The sequence below is a fragment of the Malaclemys terrapin genome, chromosome 3, assembly GCF_027887155.1.
Source record: "Malaclemys terrapin pileata isolate rMalTer1 chromosome 3, rMalTer1.hap1, whole genome shotgun sequence".
In the NCBI taxonomy this organism is placed as follows: Eukaryota; Metazoa; Chordata; order Testudines; family Emydidae; genus Malaclemys; species Malaclemys terrapin.
Window position 1 is genome coordinate 38,880,528 of NC_071507.1, and position 24,898 is coordinate 38,905,425.

At 46.4% G+C, this 24,898-nt stretch overlaps 1 protein-coding gene across 3 annotated transcripts in view; it reads left to right on the forward strand.

Moving 5' to 3' along the window:
* The window catches only part of HAAO (3-hydroxyanthranilate 3,4-dioxygenase), an 84,816-nt gene extending 60,362 nt beyond the window's left edge, over window positions 1-24,454 (forward strand). For 2 of the 3 annotated variants that reach the window (XM_054022545.1, XM_054022543.1), the window contains exons 7-11: window positions 11,097-11,135; window positions 16,385-16,530; window positions 17,496-17,564; window positions 20,615-20,697; window positions 22,895-24,454. In XM_054022545.1, coding sequence (XP_053878520.1) covers window positions 11,097-11,135; window positions 16,385-16,530; window positions 17,496-17,564; window positions 20,615-20,697; window positions 22,895-22,973 — 416 coding nt within the window. In that variant the 3' untranslated portion in view covers window positions 22,974-24,454. The remainder of the gene's footprint in view (window positions 1-11,096; window positions 11,136-16,384; window positions 16,531-17,495; window positions 17,565-20,614; window positions 20,698-22,894) is intronic. The other variant, XM_054022544.1, reaches the window with a different exon arrangement.
* Window positions 24,455-24,898: the final 444 nt, after the last annotated feature.

A 24,898-nucleotide genomic window follows, 5' to 3' on the forward strand; every position in this document is an offset into this window, starting at 1 on the left:
ATTTCCCTACACCCTTCCTGCCCCGAATTTCCCCAACAGCCCCCCTCCCAGTTTTGTGAACTAGTTACATGCAGTGTTGTCAATTTAGTGATTGTTTGGAAATCTGAATTGAAATTGAAACATTAATACACACTTTAAAAGCATATAAAGTGTATGAAAATACATGTATCTGGGAAAGTATAATAGATTTGAAAAGTATGAACATAGACTAGCTTCCTTAAACAGCAGTTGTTTTTATGACAATGTCAGTGCATTCATTTCAGTGATGTTGGCCAACCTAATAATTTCAAATGATGATTTGTAAGCGAAGTCTAAATGAGTTCTCCCTGACAGCTAGTGATGAGCTGGGGGTGGGGGAAAGGCTTCAGGACCAGATTGTATTTACATTCACACCTAATCTACCTAGGTATCCAGCAAACCCAGCTGTGTTGCCCAAGTGATAGATTTTGACTGGGTTACAAATCACTTGAATGCAAGGGAGGGAAGGTGGAGGGGGGGGCGGGCAGTAATGAAATATTATTCTTATTGTATGAGTAAAGGGCAGTAGAACTGTACTTACCCTGTGCAGATTGAGGGCATCAAGAGAGAGGGTGGGGAAAAATGTTTTGCTTGATGGTCTGCCTGAGTCACAAGTACTATTTGACTTGCCCCTCTCCACTGTTTAAAGACAGAGCTGATTAGGCTCCATAGATAGCCTTTTGTTTTGTTAAGTGATCACTACAGCTGAAATCCTGATAATCAGGTCTAAGGGTAGGTCTACACTTACCTCCGGGTCCCACGGTAAGCAATCGATCTTCTGGGATTGATTTATCGCCTCTTGTCTAGACGCAATAAATCGATCCTGGAAGTGCTCGCCATCGACGCCGGTACTCCAGCTCGGCGAGAGGAGTATGCGGCATCGACGGGGGAGCCTGCCTGCCACGTCTGGACCCGCAGTAAGTGTGAACTAAGGTACTTCGAATTCAGCTACGTTATTAACCTTAGTTCGAAATGGGGGGTTAGTGTGGACCAGGTCTAAGTGCTTAGACCTGCTGTAGGACTGTTTCTGTGGAAGAAACAGCCCAATCTGCACTAGTAGCGAGGTTCCCTCACTGAGGGCTCAGCAGAAATCACTGAGAGCTGGGTGAAACCTCAAGAAACCAACTCACAAAGGTCACAGTGGCAGGTGGCAGCAGAAGGTGACGGTGCAGGGCCATTGGCAACAGAGCGATGGAGTGAACAGTGGCACAACGAACAACAGTGGCCAAAGCAAACAGTGAGCAGCTGGAGGAACAAGCAAGGTGCCTTCTTGCCCCCCACCTGGCAGGTGAACTCATGTGAAAGCACCTCTGAACTCTGAGTCTCCACTGATCAAGGACAACACCGGTGAGTGTTGCGGCTATTAACAATGTGAGACACAACACAGTTCATGCGAACAAACATGGCAGTGGCATCATACTTTCTATATAAGCAAGAGATACCACGCACTACAAACTGGAGGCCAATGTTAAGTGCATTGTCACTTGTTCATCCTGAAGTTGAACACTGGTTCCGAACAAGACCAGCAAATGCTCACTATCTTTCTGCAAGAAACTCAACTGACTGGCTAGAAGCATGTGGTGCAACTGTGAAAGACTCAACAGTTGAAAAAGTGAAGAATTCTCAGACCACATTCAAAAAATTTGCATACATGGCTTATAAATGCACCGATGCAAATGAGCATCAAATATTAAGTCACTGTGTACATTATCTTGATGTCAGTGATAGGCCAGTAGATGCATTTCTAGATGTTCAAGTTAAAGACACATCAGCGACAACCCACATCTTAGAAGAGTTAAACGTTTGTCAATTGGACCGCAAACAGATGGCTGCTTGTGCATTTGATGGAGCTGCAAACTTCCCTGGAAGACATGGTGGAGTACAAGCTTTGCTCAGAGAAAAGTGTAACCCTAATCTCTCCTATACACACTGCAATGGCCATCTACTCCAACTAGCACTAGTACATGATGCAGACTCTTCAAAAGACATTAAAAAAGCTATAAAGTTAATGTCTTCATTATATTTGTTTTTCAGCAAGAGTCCAAAAAGACTGAATATCTTGGAAAATATAGAAGATACCCTGGGACTGAAGTTCAAATTAGTCCAACCTGGGAAAACCCGCTGGCTTTCTCATGAGCGATCCTTGGCTGTTGTCTTAAAATTACTCTAGCCGTTATTACTGGCTTTGGAAAGTATCTACCAAGATGGGATGGATCCAAGTAGTGAGGCTGGTGGATTACTTTTGCTACTACATTCATTCTCTGTCTTGTAAGTCTACTGTTGAAACCACTTGGGTCATTAAACAATGCCATCCAGGCATCTGCTACAAGAGTAGTAGATCTTTGTCCAGCAATAGAAGCTACATTTGCCTAGGGCGCTAACATTTGGGGGGCGGCGACCGCGGCAGCCAGCCCTTCCGCCGCCTCTGTCGGGGGCGGGACCTTCCGCCGCCTAGGGCGGCAAAAAAGTTGGTGGCACTCCTGGATTCTACTCAACCTGTACGTAGCTTTTACAGCTGCCTGTCCTATAAAACACTGACAATTGAGTGGAGTGAGACACTACCAGCAATGGGGCTGCCATGTGCTCAGGACAGAATAGAGAATTTGAACACAGAGTGGAATATCATACGACAAATGAATGAAGATTTGACTTCAACTTCTTTTTTCTCATCACTAGTGGCTCGACCGATATTTATGCTTGTTTCCTGGGATGAAAGAAGTAGAAATTCATCTCTTGCTACTCCCAGTCACAACAGCTACAGTTGAGCGTTCTTTTTCATCATTGAATAGAATTTTGTGTTCTGAAAGAAGTCGCCTTCTGCCTGATCATGTGAATGAACTAATGAGCATATCGATTGAAGGAATGGAAGTACTGGACACACGAGAAGCCACCAAAGATGAATGCATTGCATTCAAGAAGTTTATTAACGGAGTTGTGCAAAATTAGAACAAGAAACCAAGACTGATGTAGATGTAGTGCTTCATAGAAGGCTTGAGTAGCCAACTTTAAGTTTTTACTATGGTGCCATACAGCTCACCTTCACCCTCACCGTCTCACCTCTCATCAGTCCTGACCTCCCGCCCCCCGTAAATTCAAACACACACACCCTAATTTCAATTCCTGGGGAAAACACTGAGTTACACATTGATTTACATAATTTGCCATATAAAAACTTTCACAAAACCTTTAATCCCAAATCTCTAAATTTCCTACAGATCTCAGGATTCTGAACCATGGGTTCCCAGAGGAGTTCTTTGAACACAGTGCACTCGAACGACAACCAAACCCACGCCAAAAAAAAATCCCAAGACAAAGATCTCTTCTGTTCTGTAATACTCTCAGCTCAGACTCCACCAAGTGAGGCAGAGCACAAGCCATAATCTTAAAGAGCTCTCCTAATGCTTTACCATGGGAACTGAGCCATTGCTGCCTTTTTGCACATATGTATTTAATGAAACCATCAGAGAAATCACAAAAATGCTGTGTCAAAATGCTCTTCCTTTTTTTGTTCAATCTTTGGTCACCAGAACCAAAGCTTAGATCAGTCACCTTATTAGAGGACATGAACTTACTGGTTAATTTCCTTCTTCTCTTTTCAAATGCTCCCCAGACAGCAACATCTAGAACAGACTATGCACCAAGAGAATCAATCTGCTGTCTTTTGCCTTGCCCACACCCAGGGCTATTTAAGAGTAATAATAATAATTTGCACCTCGCAAGCCCCTCCCTTACAGAGATCTAAAGGGCTTTAGAGAAATTATTTAAGCCTCCCATCACCCTTGTGAGGTAGGTATTATTATCCACGTTTTACAGAAGGTCGAAACCAAGTCACAAAAGGACTTGCCCAAGGTCATATGCAATGTTGTTGTCGCCACGTTGGTCCTAGGATATTAGAGAGACAAGGCGGGTGAGGTAATTGAGCAAGGTCATACAGCAAGTCAATAGCAGACTCAGAAATAGAACCCATGAGTTTCAATTTCTAGGCCTGCACCCAGAACACTAGACCACAGTTTCTATATGCATTACCTGGCATTCCTGACCACAGTGATACAGACCCACCATGCCCTGAAGAGTTTACAATGGGCCATAGCAAAACCTGGCCTAATTCCTTGTTACCTGAGCAAAGGAAGAAAGCACATACAGTTCCCGTTCTCACTTATCCCCTCATCTAGCTGGCTACACCCCCCTTATGCAGAGGAGAAAACCTGGGCCTATTTTATTTTTATTTTAAATATATTTTTTTTTAATTTTAAATAAAATGTATTTTAAATTTATTTTTGTAAGTTCTCTTCATCAACCTCTTTGTCTGAATCAGAAAAACACAAGAGAAAAGGTTTTGCAGCATAGATGTAGTAACATGAAAAAAAATGTGCAAAGACATTGTTATATGAACACTAATAAATTATTACCCATGATAATCCTTGAGGCATGCCACAAAAACACGTATAATTACACAGAAAAACATATGCCAAAGTGCTGTATTTTCAGATGGATGGTTCAGCAGCTGTACTTGACATCAGTGAGATGGGCATAAATACCCTGGCCTAAGTTTTCTAATCGACTAGTGATTTTAGGTGCCTCGGTTTTTGGGTGCTCAATGTGAGATAGTTGGCCTGATTTTCGGAAAGTGCTGAACATCCAGCCGCTGAAAATCAGATCCCTTTTAAATTACTAATCACTTTAGAACACTTAGGCCTGTGCCTAGATACTGTACTGTGATGGGCGTGTGTAAGTGTGTGTGAGAGATTTTAATGAAATAAGAAAGACAAGGTGAAATAAGGCTAATATACTCCAAGCTTGGGTGGCTAAAGTTAGACACCTGAGTCCATATTCAGGCACTTGATGAAGTGGTTTGATTTCCAGAGGTATTGTACACCTACAACTCCCACTGACTTCACTTAGGCTCTGATTCAGGAAATCACTAAACACATGTTTAAGTCCATCCCAATTCAGGAAAGCAGTTAGACATGTGCTTAAAACCCATTGCACTGATTTAAAGTTAAACATGTGCTCAAGTGCTGTCCTGAGAACAGGTGGTTTGTTTTTTTTTAATTGAGGTTTTGAGAACTGAACACTCAAGCACCTTGGATCATCAGAACAGTTATTTTAGTTGTCACCCCACTTTGAAAACATTAGCCTAGATATTTAATTGACATTGTCAGTAAAATAATCTGTCTAGAATAGCGTTTGATTGCATCAATTACCATGCAGCTGTCTGGAGTTATATACATTATTTAAAGATTAGTGTTTATGGGAGATATGTGCATGGGGAGTTGGTTTACATATCTGGGTAGAGAATCTTTGGATATAACTCATTGTTAGCAGGAACAATTAAATCTTAACATATGCCAAGTTATGGAATTATAGCTGTCACCTAAACAGATTCACTAAAATACGCTCACTCGTGTCTCCTAACCTCCCTGCTCAAGCCCTGGGACAGGGGGTATGGTTTGTGGGGGGCACAGCACACAGATATGTGGAGTTTCTGGAGAGCATTATGGCCCAAAGCCCGCTCTCACTTAGACAGTAAGGTTGCCAGGTGTCTGGTTTTCGACTGGAACGCCCAGTCGAAAAGGGACCCTGACAGCTCCGGTCAGCACCGCTAACCAGTCCATTAAAAGTCTGGTCAGCAGCGCAGTGGGGCTAAGGCTCCCTGCCTGCTGTGGCTCCAGGGCTACCCAGAGGATTCAGGGGGCCTGGGGTCTTCGGTGGCGGGGGTCCTTCCACTCCGGGTCTTCAGGGCACTTCGGCGGCGGGTCCCGGAGCGAGTGAAGGACTCACCACCGAACTGCCGCCGAAGACCCAGAGTGGAAGGAATCCTCGCTGCCGAATTGCCGCCAAAGACCTGGAGCGGAAGAAGCTCCGGGTCTTCGCTCCGGGTGTGTTCGGCGGCACTGAAGGACCTGCTGCCGAAGACCCGCTGAAAACTCTCGTGGGGGCCCCTGTGGGGCCCTGGGCCTGGGGCAAATTGCCTCACTTGCCCCCTCCCCTCCGCCGGGTGGCCCTGTGTGGCTCCATGCGGTTCCCGGAAGAGGCAGCATGTCCTCTCTCTGACTCATATGTGTAGGGGCAGCCAGGGGGCTCCGCACACTGCCCCACCCCAAGTGCTGGCTCTGCAGCTGTAGGGGCAGTGTCTGCAGATGGGGCAGCATGCAGAGCCGCCTGACTGCACCTCCGCATAGGAGCTGGAGGGGGGACATGCTGCTGCTTCTGGGAGCTGCCTAAGGTAAGCGCCGCCCAGAGCCTGCACCCTCCCACAATCCAACCCCCTGCCCCAGTCCTGATCCCCTCACCCGCTCCAAACCCCTTGGTCCCAGCCCAGCACCCTCCTACACTCCAAGCCTCTCATCCCCAGCCCCACCCCAGAGTCTGCACCCCCAGCCAGAGCCCTCCCACCCCCTCCCACCCAACCCCCGCCCCAGCCCGGAGTCCCCTCCTGTACCCCAAGTCCCTCATCTGTGGCCCCACACCAGAGCCTTCATCCCCAGACAAAGCCCTCCACCACTCCCAAATGACTGAGTGAACGAGGGTGGGGAGAGCAAGTGACAGAGGGAGGGTGGATGGAGTGAGTGGGGGGCAGGGCCTTGGAGAAGGGGTGAGGGGGGGCAGGGCAAGGGTGTTCGGCTTTGTGTGCATAGAAAATTGGCAACCCTATTAGACAGGAGTGTGCAAAGATGGCTTAAAGCTATGCCTGCTAGGCTGCGCCTCCTAAAGCAACAGCACAGAATCTCACCTAAACAGTATTCTCTCTCATAAGCCCTTTTTGTAAGATACCATGGGAGTTTGTGCATGTAGCTGGTTTCACAGTTTATGAAGTTTTCCATAACATAGTTTATCAAATTTTATATACTTGACTGTTCCTTTCCTTAGTAACATCTCAGAGAGGGTTGCTGAAAATGTACTTGTTTTGTTGCCTGTAACAGAATGAAACAGAAGCGATATAAGCGATATAGTCATTTGTGGCCAACGTAGAAGTATTATACAAAGAGTGTGAAAGCAATATTACTCCTGCCATTTGAATTATAAGCAGAGTTTTTTCCAGTGTCTCTTAAAGCATAAGCTAGTTTTGAGATGTAGTTTCAGATTTACTTGGCCATACAGAACACTTGGGTGCAAGAGTGAATTTTCAAGTCTTGCTTCTAGGGCCAGTGGAGAGTATGAACCAAATTCAGCTCTGGTGTACACAAATGCAGTTCCCACTGAAGACTCTAGAACATGCACCCATTGTGCCAGGGCTGAATTGGACTCTGAGTCAGCTGCATGCAGAGCTTTTTGTAATGAAACCCATAACGAGGCGAGGTTTTGCCAGGTTACAGAATCCAAACGGCCCAAGCCTAGCCTGAGTTGTAGGTACTCCCAGGCTAGTGGTAGATGAAAGCCATGAGAGACTTGGTGGTTTGGCATAATTTAAATCCCAAAATAGGGCAAAATGTGCTGTTTTCATCAATATTTTTATTTAAAGTTTTGGGTTGAGGTCAAGGGGATCTGAACTCTCAGAAACCAAAACAAGGTTCAGATGAACTAGAGAAAGGCTTGAAGTAAAATTCCAGATCTAAATTTCAAACTCTGGATGTGACCCAGAGCCAAACCCATTCGAATCCACATTTTGGGCCTGCCTTTTTTTTTTTTTTTTTTAATATAAAGTGTTGCAGTTTTTGGATGCCTAACTTGACATACCTTAAAGTGACCTGTTGAGCATCTGTCTTCTGAAAATCAGGCTCCTTTCAGGTGTCTGAAGATGGGCAGCCAAAAATCACTAATCTTTGCAAATGATGTATATTTTTATAATGGACCGAACAAAAACCCAGACCCAGACCATCCTCCCTTGAAATTTGAGGTGTTAGAAATTTGGATGCAGTTTGATCAATGCTCTTCTATCTGTAGACTAATCCCTCCCATCCAGTCAGAGTGATGTTGATTTTGAAGTAACATAAATGGCCTGCATTAACAATGCTATTACTGAAGTGCTGTGATATTTATTTTTAAACACTATTGTTGCTGTACAAATAGCTAAAGAAGCTCAATAAAACCAGAAAAACAGCAACTTATTAATGCAAATAATGACAAAGTTGAGGCATGTAAACCCGGTGAAAGAGCATTGGCCTGCTAAACCCAGGGTTGTGAGTTCAATCCTTGAGGGGGCCACTTAGGGATCTGGGGCAAAAATCACTACTTGGTCCTGCTAGTGAAGGCAGGGGGCTGGACTCGATGACCCTTCGGATAGCCTTCCAGTTCTATGAGATAGGTATCTCCATAAAGTGGTGAGCATGCAGAGGGCAGCAGTGAAAGCTCCCAGAGTCAACGTGTCTCAGTCAGGGTACGGCTACACTAAAAATGTAAGTCGACCTATATTAAGTCGACTTACAGCCACCGCAGTAATTACTGCAGTGCTGCATGTCCACACTACCCTCCTTGAGTTGGTGGTACATGTCCTCATCAGGAGCAGTAAGAGGGGCAGTATAGGGAGCTGAGAGCCTGGGCTCTCAGCTCCTTTGGTAGCTTCCTGCCGGGAGCCCTGCTGCCCCACAGGCTCATGGGCTCCCAGTGGGCTGCCCCCTACTCAGCTCCCTGTTCCTCCCCCCACCCAGGAGTGGGGGGAAGCCACCCAAGGCTTCTAACCTCCCCGTTCCATGCCAGGGGGAAAATCCTCCTGGGGCTTCTGGCCCCCCGGGGAGTGGGGTCCAGCTGCCCCAGCTTCTCGCCCCCCTCTCCACTCTATCAGCTCCTCACTAGGAGCTGGGCAGCCTTGTCAATTTCACAGCTCCCAGCCAGGAGTGGGGTTCATTCTTGCCCCAGTTCCCAGCCAGGAGCGGGGTCCAGCCGCCCAGCTCTCCAGGGGAGCAGAGGACAGCTGGGCTCTAGCTGCCCAGCTTTCTTGTTGACAAGAGTGCCAACTGCGTATGTAAGTAACAGTATCTACACCAGGGGTCTCAAACTCAAATGACCATGAGCGCCACATGAGGACTAGTACATTGGCCCGAGGGCCGCATTACTGACACCCCCACACCCCGCTGCCCTCGGCCCCGCCCCCACCCCACCCCTTCCATGAGGCCCCGCCCCTTCCCTGCCCCCATTCCAACCTCTTCCCCAAAATTCCCACCCCAACTCTGCCCCCTTCCTGCCCCCAGGTGGTGCAGGAGGGGTGTGGAGTGTGGTGGGGGCTCAGGGCAGGGAGTTGGGGTGTGGGGTGCAGGAGGGGTGAGGGGTACAGCAAGAGGTCAGGGTGCAGCAGGGGGCTCAGGGCAGGGGGTCAGGGTGCAGGGTACGACAGGGGGCTCAGGGCAGGGGGTTCGGCTATAGGAGGAGTTCGGGGGGCAGGATCTGGCCCGGCGCGTACTGGGGGCAGGGCAGGCTCCCTGCCTGCATGCCTGTCTGCCCTGCCCCCGCAAGAGGCTGGAACATGGGGAAGGAGGGGCGGAGGGGCTGTGTGTTTCTGTTGCTTGAGGCACTGCCTCCAGCAGCTCCCATTGGCCGTGGTTCCCCGTTCCCGACTAATGGGAGCTACTGGGGGCACTGCCTAAAGCAACAGAAAGACACGGCCCCTCCACCCCCCCTTCCCCACGTTCCAGCCTCTTCCCGGAGCGGCGCAGGGCAGGGCAGGCAGGGAGCCTGCCCTGCTCCCAGTGCATGTCCGGCCGCCGCTCTAGTAAACACTGGGGGAGGGCAGGGGGGCTGCGAGGGGCTCGGGGGCCGCAGAAAATCACCCTGCGGGCCGCATGTTTGAGACTCCTGATCTACACAAACACTATCACCCTAACTACACCAACATAAGCCCTATGCCTTTTGTGGAAGTGGAATTATTATGTCAGTGTAGTAGGGCACTTGCATCGGTGGGACAAGTGTAGACACTAACATGATGAGATAGACATAAGCTGCCTTATGTCGACCTAACTGCGTAGTGTAGACCAGGCCACAGACTCAATGCCTGCCGGAGTGTTGGGACACTGTAGGCCAGTCATCCCTGCTGAAGCCTTTTACAATTTGAAGCATGCACACACATTGCACCATTCAATGGAGAAAGAGAGGCTGCCCTGCCCTGTCTCCTTTGAAGTGCAAGCTGGAAGGAAGGACAGACTGGAACTACTCGTATGCAACGGTTTGAAGTTATGGAAGTTTCTTGAAACCAATCCCCTCCCTTCCACTAAGTCCCTTTTGCAGAGCCACATAGACCTAGTCTTCATTGTTTATCTGAAACTGACCTGCTCCAAAAAATGTCATTTTCTTTTATAAATTCATTCAGTAAACCTGATGTTTTTGTCAATTTAGCATATCGTCACACTATCAGCCAAAGCTGTAAAAAGCACAGCGAGTTTAACACTAATGGTTTCACACTGAATTTTCACAGTATGAATATTTAATAGTAATGAACTATAAAAATGGACCTAACTATTAAATTCTTTAAACGAAGCTCTTCAATATTAGGACATTTATGAAAATATTAGAGTTGATGTTCCACTTAATGATATGGCATTTGGGGGATAAATATACTAATGCTTTTGGCTGTCTAGTTTGAAAGTAATGTCTTTTTACATTTTGCCTGTGTGTTCCATTGCCCCCAATAAATTAATTTGTGTTTGCTACTTGTCTCATAGTCCCATTAGCACATCAAATGTTAAGGAACTATCAAGAGACCCATTTGCTTAGAGAGGAGTTAAAGCAAGAGAACAAACCATCCATAATCAGTCCTATCAAAACAAAAGCCATTCGGGGATGAGAGACACTCAGTTGGTTGTTAGGTTGTAATGAAATGCCTGTTTACCTTGCCTGCAATGTGGGGCTCTCTCAATCTCTCCTGTTGAAGCTGTTCCACTGTGGATAACTAATTAAAAGTCATTGGAGCAGGGGAACTGGAGGCTGGGTCTCCCACATCCTGGATGAGTGCTCTCGCCACCATGCTATAGAGTCATTCTCATGTTTGTGCACTCTCTCTCTGGCCCAAATGCCCCTAAGTATTTATCCACAATTCAACAGCTTCAACAGAGACTGAGGGAGCCGCCCCCGTCCTCCCCCCCATCAGAATATCTCATCAGAATGCCCTGGAAAGGTAGATCACAGTTCAACTCTCTTCTCCTCATCAGCTATAGGGGGAACTTTAACCAGGTGTCTCCATATCCCAGGTGAGTACCCTAGACATTGGCTAAAAGTTACAAAAGAGGTCATCCTCCTCCTCTACTTCCCTCCCTTTCCTCCACTGTTTTGTCTGAACTCACCTGAGGGGCCAGATCCAGAAGGCGGCCTCGGAGCAGGCCTATCCAATCCCGTGAGTTCGGTGGCTGAACGCCCATCTTCCCCTGGTTTGTGAATCACTGTGGGCTTAGGCGGGGACAGGCGACCAATGCCTAGAGCGATGCCTAGAGTGCATGCCCAGAGACAGAAGCCCAGGTGCCTAAGGAACTATTTACTGCAAAAACATAGGTGCCAAATAAGTTTAGGTATCTACAGAGTTCAGCAGGAGTTTTGTGAATCACAGTGGAGCCTAGACCCAGACTTAGGCACTTAAGTACTTTGTGAATCTAAGTGTAAGGGGACTGTTGCCCCCTTAGTAACACTCAGTGGGGGTGTTTTGGTTGGCTAGCTCCCAGCACTAAAAGGGGAGGGGTCGATGGCAAATCAGGAGCCTGAGACTGACAGTCCCCAGGAACAATGGGGAGAGATCAATGCTCCAGATCAGCCTGATTGACAGGGCGGGCAGCTAATCAGAGAGTCAGGAGGCCGGGGGGGTCCCGTCCTCCGTGTGAACTGGAATGGCCTGAGTCAGACAGAATGGGGCCGAGCTAAGGAGAGAGCAGGGGCCCGAGCTGAGCTGCTGGAAGCAGAGCTGCAGCCCCAAAGCCAGAGCACAGCCTAGAGAGAGCAGAGCTGCCCTGGGAGGAGAGCTGCAGCAACCGGAGCCAGAGGGGCCAGACAAGCAGCCAGGAAGCAGGTCAGAGCTGGGAGCAGAGTCACAGAAGCAGCCTGCAGAGCCGACCTGTCCTGGGGGCAGAGCTGTAGCCACCAGAGCCAGAGGGGCCAGAGAAGCAGCCCAGGGAGCTGGAGGCAGAGCAGCAGCAGCAGTGCTGAGGCAGAGTGGAGCTGGAGCCAGAGCAGTCCGGAGCTGGGTGCGGTGAGCAGCTCAGGAGAGTGAGGGGGACCCTGGGCAGTGGGCCCAGCGCAGGGAGACGCCTCAGCCAAGAGGCTCTGCAGGCCAGACTTGGAGGGGGATCGTAACCCCGACCGGGCGGGGGCGACGCTAGGAAGAACGGTCCTGCCACCTAGAGCCTGAGAGCCTGTGGCCACCACCAGAGCAAGTGTCCAACCCGCAGCATCTCTGCAGCACAGCCAGGGCCTGAGAAGAAGCCTGGGACCTACAAGGAACAGACTGTGAACTGCCCTGACGTTCCAGAGACACTGTTTGTGATGTTCCCTGCCACAGAGCGGGGTGATGTGTTTTCCTTTAACCTTTCCCATTTTTCCTTATTCTTTTTTAAAATTAATTGTTAATTAAACAACTTGTATTTGCTTTAAATTGTATGAAATGATCAGTGGGTCAGGGAGGTGCCCAGTGCAGAGAGAGTACCCCGGAGTGGGGACACCCTAGCCCCTGTCCTGTGTGACCACAGCAGGGTTGGGGGTCGAGCCCCCCAGGAATCCTGGGCCGAGCCTTGTCGGGGTTTACGAGGACTCTGCCAGACAGGAGAGTGGAAGGGGAGTCCTCAAGGGCGGGGAGGCCTCTGGGTAAAGGAAGTGGGAGCAAGGACTCAGATCCTTTCGCTAGCCCACTTCACCGGGGTAGTGCAGAAGCCAGGAAAGTTCCCCACAATAGCGGGACCATTCCCCCGCTTACATAAGCTTCCCTGCCTGAAAGTAACGTTATCCTCCATCTCATATGGGATTTAACTGAAACCATTGGTTAAGGGCTACAGTGTGCCTTTTGGCACAGCTGCAAGCAAGGGGGACAGGAGGGGCATGTAAGGTGCAACAGCCCAGACTGAGCCTCTTTGGGCCTAAGACACCCCCTCAGAACCACAGTCCCTTCCCTGCATTGCAATTGCCTTGGCAGAGGGTGGGGGGTAGTGATTTTGCTGCAGGCCTATACCACCCATAAATTACAACACCTTGTTGGCCGCCACCTTGGAGTCCATCAGTGAGACACTAGCATGAGTAAGGCTGGCAAAACGGGCCCCACAATGAGTGAGCAGTAGATCCTGGGTTATAATCGGTTCCTGGGCCCATACTTAGACTGACTCTTTCCATTTTTGATCACTTTCCACTTCTTGCTTAGAAAAGCAAACAAGGTAGGGGGTTTCTCCTTGCGGGGTTCTTCACATCTCATTTGAACCCACAAAGACCCCCAGTTTCCCTTGCTTAAATATCTCTATGCTCACCCTCAAATTCCCAAACTATTACTACTATTCCGCCAGGCCAAGACCACTGTTCTCCCTTTTAAGCCTCTCACTGGGAACCTTAACAACTGGAAACCAAGTGTCTCACTGCCAAGTAATGTCCCAAGAGGAGCTGAACTTGCTGATACACCTCACTGTTCTCCTCCCATATCAGCCTGGATTGAGAAACACTGCCCCCACGTTCAGGTCTCTCACATGATAGGGAGCACTAAGACTAAGCCACTTGTTGGGCTCCAGAAAGTTTTTTTCAGTTAAACAGTGCCATATGTTCTGTGACATTGGAAATAACTCAGCTATCTAAATAGCGCTCAATAAAGCAGACTATTACTGTTAACCAAACGAAGCATTTAAAAATCAATTAGAACACTAAATTGCACTAAGTACCATGGTGGAATGTCTTCAATTTCTCTCTGCTGTTATGTGTAGATATGACTTATACAAATATTTTACATACATTCCCAGGCAAAAAAATTATGTTAGGATGTAGCTGAAGTTGAGAATCCATATCTATAATTTAAAGGATGAAGAACATTATATGCATGTGGTAATTATCCCAAAAACGAGCATTATGAACCTAGGAAATTCAGAGTTAAAGTTAAACCTAAAAGAAATCCAAACATATTCAGCTATGAAAATGGACAGTTAAGGCACCCAGACAATCTTTACTCTGCCCTGTAGTGACACCATGCAATAATCATACAAATAGAATTTATTCTTATTAGTGTTTGCGGTCCCACCTTAAAGTAAATGATTTACTGCCATATTTTTTCCTCATGGTGTCACTCCATTTCTAGGGTTTTTTTCTGCTTTGTTTTGTTTTACAAAAACAAAATTGTTCAGCAATTGAGCTGGATAAGACAGAATAAGATGACTTTTGCTATAATAAACGTTAAGTAATGAGAGGCTTAACCAAAAGATTCCTTCTTTTGGTGTTAACACTTTATATAATGGAGAGAAGCATTACAAAAATAAATGGTTTGCTTATAAATGGAGCTTTGTTAACCTGTTTACTTTAACATGCATTGATATAGTAGAGATTTTAATTTATATGACAGAAGAAGATGTTTCGTAGACCATCACTTTTGGGCTAGCACTGAATGGTGGGATCGCATCATCACAAACTCACTGTTTTGTCGCCAAAAGGCAGTTTTAGGTGACAAAACTTGGTAGTGTAGACAAAGCCTAAGATTCAGTTGCGTGCTGATTACCTTGATGCCTTTGGGAGTCAGTGACTTTTTTCCCTGCGTCTACTTGTGTGGGATTATTACTTGAAAAAGCACCCCAGAAACATTTTCTACTCCTCCTCAGAACATTCTACCTAGCAGCTCCTGCCGACAAAGTGCTGTTCACACTGGCACTTGTCCCGGCAAAACTTTTGTCTTTCAGGTGTGTGTGGGGCGGGGGGGAAAATTAACACCTTTGAAAGACAAAATTGTTGTTCAATTGCCAGAGTGTAGACATAGCCTTAGAGGCATGGCTGTAGTGACACAGCCATGTTGCTAAAAGCGGTGTAGTGTAGACATAGCCTAAAAGTCGTACAGTGTACCCGCTGTTCGTCTACTGCCAACAAAAACTTCCACCCCCAATGAGCGGGGTTAGCTTTGTTAGCAGGAGAGCGCTGTTGTCATTCAATTGCCAGTATAGGCATAGCCGGAGATAACTGCATTATCTCTGCACTTTACTGGGGGTTGATGGATTCATAGTGTTTAAGGGCAGAAGAAACAATTAGATCATCTAGTCTGACATCCTGCAATACATAGGCCATTAAATTTCACCCAGTTACCCCTGTATGTAGCCCAGTAACTTGTGTTTGGCTAAAGCACGTCTTCTAGAAAGGCAGCCAATCTTGATCAGAAGACATCAAGAAATGGAGAATCCACCAACTCCTTTGGTAGTTTGTACCAATGAATATTCACCTTCTCTGTTAAAAATTTGTGCCTAATGTCTAATTTGAATGTGTCCATCTTTAACTTCCAATCATAGGTTCTTGTTATGCCTTTCTCTGCTAGATTAAAAAGCCTTTTATTACCTGCTACTGTGTCCCCATGAAGGTACTTCTACATCATGATCAAGTCCAATATTTTTTTTGATAAGATAAACAGTTTGAGCTTTTAAAGTTTCGCTGTACAGCAGTTTTTTTTTCCAGCCCTCCAATAATTTTAGATGATTGAAGTTAATTTCAAATAACAGCAACACAAGACAAACCTTGAACCTCATTAGCAAAACTGAAGCTGCATTCAGCCCTCTAGCTGTTTTAAAATAGACCACTTATGAAGGAGAATTACTGGAAATTAATTCCAACTACAACTGCATGAACATCATGAGAAAAATTCTTTATTAAATTTAAGACTGTGATAATTGATTTGTTTCACTCTTGTCAACTCAACCTTCATAATGCCTCAGAACACATGGTGGAGAGGAAATGAAGAGAATTCCATTGCTGAATATGTGAAAAACAGGCCTTATTTACACAGAGATCATACTGAAGTCAGAGAGATGAGAATCAGCCTATTAGCATGATTTTACCCGTTTTAGGGACCAGTGTGGAAAGGGAATGAATAACCTGCTACCAGAAAATATGCAACAAGCTGTGCACTTTTGTATATCTATAGCATAATTTCTGAATATAATTGTAATACCCTAACTGTGTCATGTGTTCATGCAAACCACTTTTGAAAAGAGATTGAAAGGCGGCTACGAGCCCTGATTTGGATAAAACCTATGCGCCAGGTCTTATTAGCATATGGAAAACGTAATTCGCCAGCCATATTATGGAAAGTGCCATTCCGTCAGTGCACAGAAACATGCATATTATCCATAACGTCAAATACAAAATTAAGATTCTATAACAGCACACATTACTTGTCATTGGCATCCTCATTAGCCGACATCTGTGTTTACAACTGGCTTAGGCATCGAGAATGATCAGCAAGGACCAAGTAGAAGAGAGCTTCACTACTATTAACCTTGTGCTTTGGTTGTAGATGATCTTCTGAAAGACACCCCTTTCCCACTAAATGCCACTGGAGTCATGGATCCATTTTCCTTCCAAATCTGGCTAAATGATCATCGTGGAGAAATAAATCAGAAGAAATCCTTGACCATGTTTGGAGACAATTTTGAGACAGAGGTAGAAGCTTTTATTGTTTAAGAGACATGGGAAAGTGTTCAAAGCCACAAATGGCAGTCAGGTACCCACCTCCCATGGGACATCACCGGGAATTAGGCAACCATTTCCATGTCTGTTTTGATAATCGCCCCCACTTTTTTCCTACGTAAAATTAATAAGTAGCAAAATGCTATAAAAATTGTTAGTTATACCCCCTTCATTTCAGATAACATTCTTGGCACCAAGGCCAACTTTGATTTGTTAATCATGTGATATCCTCTCCTATTTTATGATTAAAGAGAGAAAAGGGACTGGTTGATTCAGGGGATCAGCAGTGGAAGAGCCTTTCATGTCTCGATCACCAGTTCAAATGCAGTCCCACTTGAGAGTAAAGTCGTTAGCATCTGGTATCTGTTGAACATACACAGTCCTCTACAAAGCATGTAGAAAGTAACAGGTCTTCCCTGGATTAGTTAGAATCTCACTCAGAGATATGAGACAGTTCCAGTGACAGAAGGCATGGAAATGCTGTCAGAGAGATCAATGCAGACAGAAGGAATAATAGGGCTTTGAAGAAGGAAAAGGAGGACACACAGGGCCTGATCTGCAGCCCTTTGAAGTCAATGGGAAAAATCCTATTGACTTCAACAGGCTTTGGATCAGGCCCCATGTGGCAGGAAGAGAGGGTGTTTGTTCCAAGAGTAGGAGGTGGCAAGAATAAAGATGCAAAGCTGAGAGAGGGAGGAGGAAAAAGAAACAGATAAGTGAAGATATGGAGGAGCATAAGGAGTGGCAGGTGTGATCAGTTCTCCTTTTATCAGTAGGTATCTTTAAGAGATTAGCAAATGTAATGTGAATTCTAACAGTGTACATAAAATCTTGCATTTTACAAACACTTCCCTTAAAAATAAAATGTTTTACATACTGTAGGAAGATTCACATATACTTCAGTCCCTGGGATAAAATTCCTCCATTTTATGTTTTAGGCTGTAGTTTATGGACAAGGAGTAAGTGAAGGAAGCAAAAAGAATACCGATATCTGGATATGGCAGCTGGTAAGTGACATGCTTACGGACTAAGTGTGGGTTTGTATTTAGATCTGGAACAGTTCACGCTGTGAGAAAGCTTTCTAGCCATGGGCAAGAAAAAAAAATATTTTTGATTCCTTCTCTAAGACGACTCCTTAGCCCAGGAACCACCTGTGAATCAATTTCAAACCACCAGTCACTCATCAGTGCTTGAAAAGTAACTCTTCTTCCTCCTCTCCCATGGTGGAGTGGTTGGGGGTCACTAGCATCCCTCACCACATCCTGGATAGGGGTTAGATTCCTTCCAGCGTCCCTCCCCCAGATCCACGAGGATGTACCATGGGCTGCAGGAATCTCTCCTCTGCTGTCCCTCCCCTGGCCCTACAGAGCACTTGACCTAATTATACACATGGACTGCTGTCCTTCCCATGGAGAAATCAGGTAGGGCTCTAAAGTAGATTTGCGTGATTGCGTAACAACTTGTCTACTTGAAAGTGAAATAGTAGCAGCAGTATGGCTCAGCAGTCGGGTGACTAGACATCCCAATTTTATCGGGACTGTCCCGATATTTGCTTTTTGTCCGTGTCCCGACCGATGTTCGGTCGGGACACTGGACAAACAAGCAATTTTGCCCTCTGCTCCAGTGCACAGGCAGAGCCCGGAGGGGCTCGCGCCTCTCCCCCCCCCCCCCGCTCCCCGCCCCGACTCCACCCCATCTTTCCCCCATTGGATCCCTCCCCAAATCCCCGCCCTGGCCCCACCTCTTCCCCAAGCACACTGCATTCCTCCTCCCTCCCAGGCTTGCACTGATCAGCTGTATGGTGGCGCAAGTGCTGGAGGGGGGGGGTGGCGCCCAGCACTCACCCTGCGAACTGCTCCAGCTTCTCCAGGAAGGCCAGCACGGCCCGGCAGAGATCCCACAGCGGCTCCCTCCGCCCAAGTCCCCGGTACAAGCTGAGGCAGGCCTGGGCCTCCTGCGCCGCGCCCATGCCCGGCCCAGGTGGGGAGGGCAGCCGGGAAGCAAGCCAGGCTGCCCCAGGGATCTAGCGCAGCACGTGGGCTTGGCTAGGGTTACCATATTTCAGCAAGCAAAAAAGAGGACAGGGGGAGCCCTGCCCTAGCCCCACCCCCGTCCTGCCCTAGCCCCACCCCTGCCCCTCCCACTTCCCACCCCCCCTCAGAACCCCCAACCCTCCCCCCCACTCCTTGTTCCCTGACTGACCCCTCCTGGGACCCCTGCCCCTAACTGCCCCCCAGGACTCCACCCTCTACCTAAGCCTCCCTGCCTCTTGTCCCCTGACTGCCCCCTCCTGAGACCCTCCCCCCATCCTAACTGGCCCCCTAGGACCCTACCCCCTACCTGTCCCTTGACTGCCCCAACCCTTATCCACACCTCCAGACAGACCCCCGGGACTCCCACGCCCCATCCAACCACTCCCCACCCCCTGACAGCACCCCCCAGAACTCCCGACCCATCTAAACCCCTCTGCTCCCTGTCCCATTGACTGCTCCGATCCCTCTCCCCACTCCTGCCCCCTGACAGCCCCCCCACAACTCCCAGCACCCCCCTCGCTCCTTGTCCCCTAACTGCCCCCTCCTGAGACCCCCCCCACCCTAACTGCCCCCCCGGACCCTACCCCCTACCTGTACCCTGACTGCCCAAAACCTTATCCCCCCCCAGAAAGCCCTCCCCCGAACTCCCAACCCCGCCCCCCCACTCCCTGTCTCTTGACTGCCCGCTCCAAAACCTCCCTGCCCCTTCTCCGACCCCCTGGCCCCCTTACCCTGCCGCTCAGACCAGCGTGCAGGGGAGGAGGAGCGGGGGAGGAGCTCCAGACTGCCGGTGTGAACGGCCGGCTGGTGATCTGCGAATGCAGGGAGGGAGGGAGGGAGGGAGTGCTCTCAGCTGCAGGGGAGAGGAGGGGGCTCTCTCTGGCTATCGGAGCCCCATGTAAATGGCACCATCCGGCCGGCTGCCCTGTTAGCCGCACGCGCTCTGCATGGGGGGGGGGGTCCGGAAATTTACAAATTCCCCCCCGGACGCTATTTTTAACTCTAAAAGCCGGACATGTCCGGGGGAATCCGGACGAATGGTAACCCTAGGCTTGGCAGCTCTGGGCCGGAGTGCGCTCAGCTGTTGTGGCCACCATAGAGTCGGGTGGAGATAGGGCTGTCCCCGGGGGCCCACAGACTATGCCTCAGTTTTCCAAGGGGTCCCGAGGCAAGCTGGTGCGGGGGCGGGCGCGTCTCCGGCAGCTTTTCTCCCCCCATCCCCATGTCCTGCTATTTCACCTTTGTCATCTGGTCACCCTACTCAACAGTCCTTAATTTAGAGCAGGGATCCTTGGACAGGAACTAACCTAAAGGATCCCAAAAAACAAAGCAGAGAAGATTTGCAGCCCAGCAGAAAAGAGAACAGAAGAAAAAGTTCCCATTTACATAAATCAGGCAGGCTGCCAGATAGTCCCACTAGTTCCTATTCTGTTAAAATTTGCAGGGATTGACCATCAGATGCTTATTTTAAACAAACAAAAAAAAAAAAAACACCTCAACAGGGACTTGTGTGTCCTGCTGGTAGAAGATACAGCAGGCAAGACCCTGTTAATGCTGGCAAGAATCTGGCATCTCAAAGTATCGCTGTCTGACAGGATAGTAATGAGTCCATTTCAGTATAAATGAGGTCCTATCAGTAATTTCTGTTAGCTCTCCATTGACTTGTGAACTGCTTTTCAAATCTCAAAAAAGAAGCTTGAAAAATACTCCAGGAATCTAGCCCTGTGATTTTCAGGGAGGCATATCGATCAGCAGGCTGTTAGGTTAACTGCAATGAATCAGCTATGGGGAACCGGAGGGACTATGAAGTGTGAAGCCTTGTTTTTATTGTTGCTAACTGTCAGGCAGGGAAGATCTACTAAAGTTTAAACAAAGGCCACATAGGACGGAGCCGTTTTCAAGCTTTATTTCTGTGGAAATGTTAGATTTTCCTGGTAGGCTCTCTTACTGAGTGCTTCCTTTTTCTTTCTGCCGGGGACAGCACATGAAGAATTAAAAGCCAACTACTTCTTCTTGTCTTTCAGGAAGGCACATCTGTTGTTACTATGGATGGTAAAATACTGAGTCTAGCTGCTGATGACAGCCTGCTCATCCCTGCCCTGTCTAGGTGAGTGGAGAACAATGGTTCGATGCATGGTTTTGGCAACAGAAGCCCCAATTCCATACTGGGATACACAGGAGACCTGTGAGCATGCCTGTTTGAGCAAGGCAGCTGCACAAAACTTCTGGCAAATAGACTCATTCACTACCTGCTAGGGTGTGTGTCAACTGGCACATCAAAATATAGCCCCAATGAATACAGTATCAGCATAGGCAATATTACTCAAACAAAGAGATGTTGAGGAGGAAATGTGGTGGCACTGACAGATCAGTCTAGATCCCCTCTTGAGGAGTCAGGGAGAGAAAATAGCTCACTAAAAGCATTGGAAAAACCAGGATACAGAAAAGACTGTGTACAGGTAAGGTGGTGGGGAGCCAGAGCCCATATCCCTCAGAAGGTGACTTCCTGAGCATGATACCAGATCTAACTGGTGTATATGAGCACCTCCTATCTAGATTCCAGTTCAGGAACACAGCTTTCTCCCATGTGCATTATCCTGGTGAGGAAAGGGGCTCATGGCACGGCCATCCTTAAGTAGGCTGCTGACAGACAAGACATTTGCAAAGGAGAGTTGGTGAAAAGTTTTCCAGGGGAAAATGGAACATATTTTAGCTGGAAGAATGTCATTTTCCTGCCAACTCTTGTTAAAAGTGACACAGGGACCCAGCAGAGAAAGCACCCCTCAAAAAATAAAGGATAATGCAGGCACATTGGTAAGTACAGCTGGGTACAGGAAGATGCTAGTGCTGACTTCTTTTCTTTCCTATGGAGGAACACCAGCCCAAGAAAAATATTTCTGATTTTGGATCTACTATATTAACATTCTATAACACTAAAAACCTTGTCTGAAGCCTTGAAACCATCTAATTGTGCACAGAACTATAAAGTCAGGCCACTTATCTAGTGAGCTTAGTGATCTTTTTAATATGTTTTAAATAGGATTTAATACAGTCATTGTAATAGATAACAGCAGAGTATACACACACAAATCACATTCAATGTCGTTTGTTAAGCCAAAAATTTATAATTCTATTAACATGCCGGCCACTTCCACCCAAAACACTAAGAAGTATTTCACTAAATACTCTGCCAGAGGGCCCCATACCCTCTATACCTTGTTTTATAACAAGTGCTACACAGCATATGCCATCTATTTGATTAAATATTTTCCTAGTAGTGTATGAGCTTGTTCTGTTGTCTTTATATTGTAACCTACAAAATATTTTAGTGCCATGCAGTTTTTTTTTAAATAGTAACTAGAATGTCTTAGATTTATAGAAATGTGAGGCATAAAAATGTTATTAGAGCCTCTATTTCATCTCTTTACAAACTCAGGATTGTTCTAGTTTTGAAATCATTTTGCTTTGACCCTATAACATGCTGTTTTCCCATGACTGTTGTTGGCCTCATTTTGTTTGTCTACTAAAGCAGAGCAAAATCTAAAGTGACAATTTTTAATTTTGTCCTGACAATACAGTGCTGTCTCCAAACTATTCTCTATAAACATGTGATTCGTACACTCACTCACTCCTCCCTCTACTGTACCCTCCTATGGTTTTTGAACCCACTTGTTTTAAATTAGCCCCTAATCCTGCGATCTGATCAATGAGAGTGGGTCCATTTAGAATCCAATTGAAGTCAGTGGAATTAAGCCTGGACGAAAAGGTCCACCCAGGCAAATCATATTGGATTGGGACCTTTAATTGTAGTCTCTTTGGGGCAGAGATTCTGGACATATGGACTGCATTTAGCACACTGGGCCATGATCTTGACTGTGGCTCTGGTCAATACTATAATAGACATTAAATAAGTAGGTATATAAGTAAGAGAGATGGCCCTGAACCACAATCCCAGATGCAAACATTCCTGAACTTTTAGGTGTTTGAAATCCTGGTTCAGATTTGGACTTTTTGAACTAAATTCAGTGCGCAGTGGAGTTACTCTGCTGCTACCCCCATGTAACAGAGCAGAATGTAGTCCTTTACCTACTTGAATATTTCATCTGGTTTAATTTGTGTCTTGTTTCCTAAACTGACTTTGGACCTCTCTTATAGCAGTGTCTGTGAAGAATAACTCCACTGAAGTCGATGGAATTACACCAGCATGAGACCAGTATAAGTGTGATCAGAACTAGGCCCCATTATTTTCCCCTGCGTTACAAATACATTAATTTACAATATATGATCTCTCTCTATTTTTGAAGGTACCACTGGAAGAGAGCGGAAGGATGCATTGCTCTTTACGTTACTCAAGACCCAATACGCAAAAGACCCTATGCCTAATTTCTGGGAACGTAAACTAAACATGGATGATCTTTAAAATTATCTATGTGGGATAAAGTTTTTGATGTTGCTGACAGGGCTGCTCAGAAAATGAATTACTTGTCTAATAAAAAGGTTACAATGAAATTGTGGTTTCAAGCAATAGATCCAATTAAATGTAAAGCATGCATACTACATGCTGCATGATAAACTGACAACTATGAGCTATTTGGTTAAAACTCAGAACACTCATTATTCCAAAAGAAAGGTGAAGCTGATTTAAGTAATGCAGCCAAATATACAGATTTATATACTCTATCTTGAAAGCTGAAGCTAGACAAATTCATCCTGGAAATAAGGTGTAAATTTTTAACAGTGAGAGTAATGAACCATTGGAACATGTACCCAGGGTTGTGATGGATTCTCCATCACTGGCAATTTTTAAATCAAGAGTGGATGTTTTTCTAACAGATTGGTGCTAGGAATTTGGGGGAAGTTCTATGGCCTGTGTTATACAGGAGCTCAGACTAGATGATCACAGTGGTCCCTTCCGGCCCTGGAACCTATGAATTCCAATTACAGCAAATTAAAGACTTTTCCAAATACAAGTCTCTTCTAGTAGCTCAAGGACTTCATGTGAGTAACGGTTCCCCACTGTGAGCCATAGGTGTGGCACAATGTGACTACATTAAAGGATTTAGAGCTAGACCATACCTTTAAGTTACAATCATTTTGTGAACTCACTGGTGCACGTCAGAGATATGCAGCTGTCACATACACAGTCCTGTACAGACAACTGCAGTGGGGTGGAAATGGGGCTGTCACCCAGTCCCCACTTGCCATTCTGTGGCATAAGAAGGGGCTGGTCCTTGTGCTCCCTTAACACCCCTTCAGAGACTGCAGTTGTAGCTGACCCTTGATGTTCATGTTTTCAAGTAAATTAAAAGATCATAAAGATAACAGTACAGTTTGACCTGAGCCTATGCAAATCTGGTAGGGAACATATCATGCATATCAAGTAATACATCATACAACATATAGTATTGTATGTATATCAACTGATATTGTGGCAATATGACTCTAAAGCGCACAGATAGGTCTGGTTGTAGTTCTCCAAGTGCCAAAATCTCATTTTAAGGTGACCAGCTATTCCTTTGAAAACCTGAAAGGGTTACCCCCCGCTACTCCCCACTTGATTTTAACTTTGGAAATATCAGGCATGACAAGTGGTTTTCACTGGTTTCCTCTGCGGTCTCAAAGATTTTACATGGGCCTGCATATTGGATCCTTTTACTATTGAAACATTGAAAAACAAGTTAGTTAGAAAGGTAGTGTTACCAAATCTTAACATTTGTATGTTTGTTAAAGTCTAAAATTACTGTAGTTTGAATTTTTGCAATTATACTAATAATGTAAATTAAAAACAGACTGTTCCTGCCTATAGATTTTCAGTATTTCTGCCTACCACCTACAGGGCTTATTAAACTGAGCTGTCACCTCTCTTTTATGCTATTATCCATTCCTTTGGGGAGAAGATGTCAGACAGAATGACTTTAATCCTTAACTTCTATGAAAGGCTCACTCTAGAAGCTTTTCCTTTAGAGTACAGCAGAACCTAACTAATTCCCACTCACAACTGGGAGACCCATTGTGAATAATTGAATTTGGCTAATTAGGGTCAAGTCCTGCTGTGCTTGGACATGTGAGTAACTTTAACCACATGAATAGTCCCATTAAATTCATGGGAATTACTCATGTGACTAAAGTTATTCACATAGTCCTGCGGACGCTTAACCATCTCCTCAGTGAGTAAGAGACAACTCCTGCTCCCACTGAGGTCAATGGGAGTTTTGGCACATCTTCAAACAGGATTAGGATTTGGGTTTTACCTGCAAGGCGTTAAGCACTGTAGTCAGCAGGAGCAGAGGGTGCTCAGCACCTGGCAG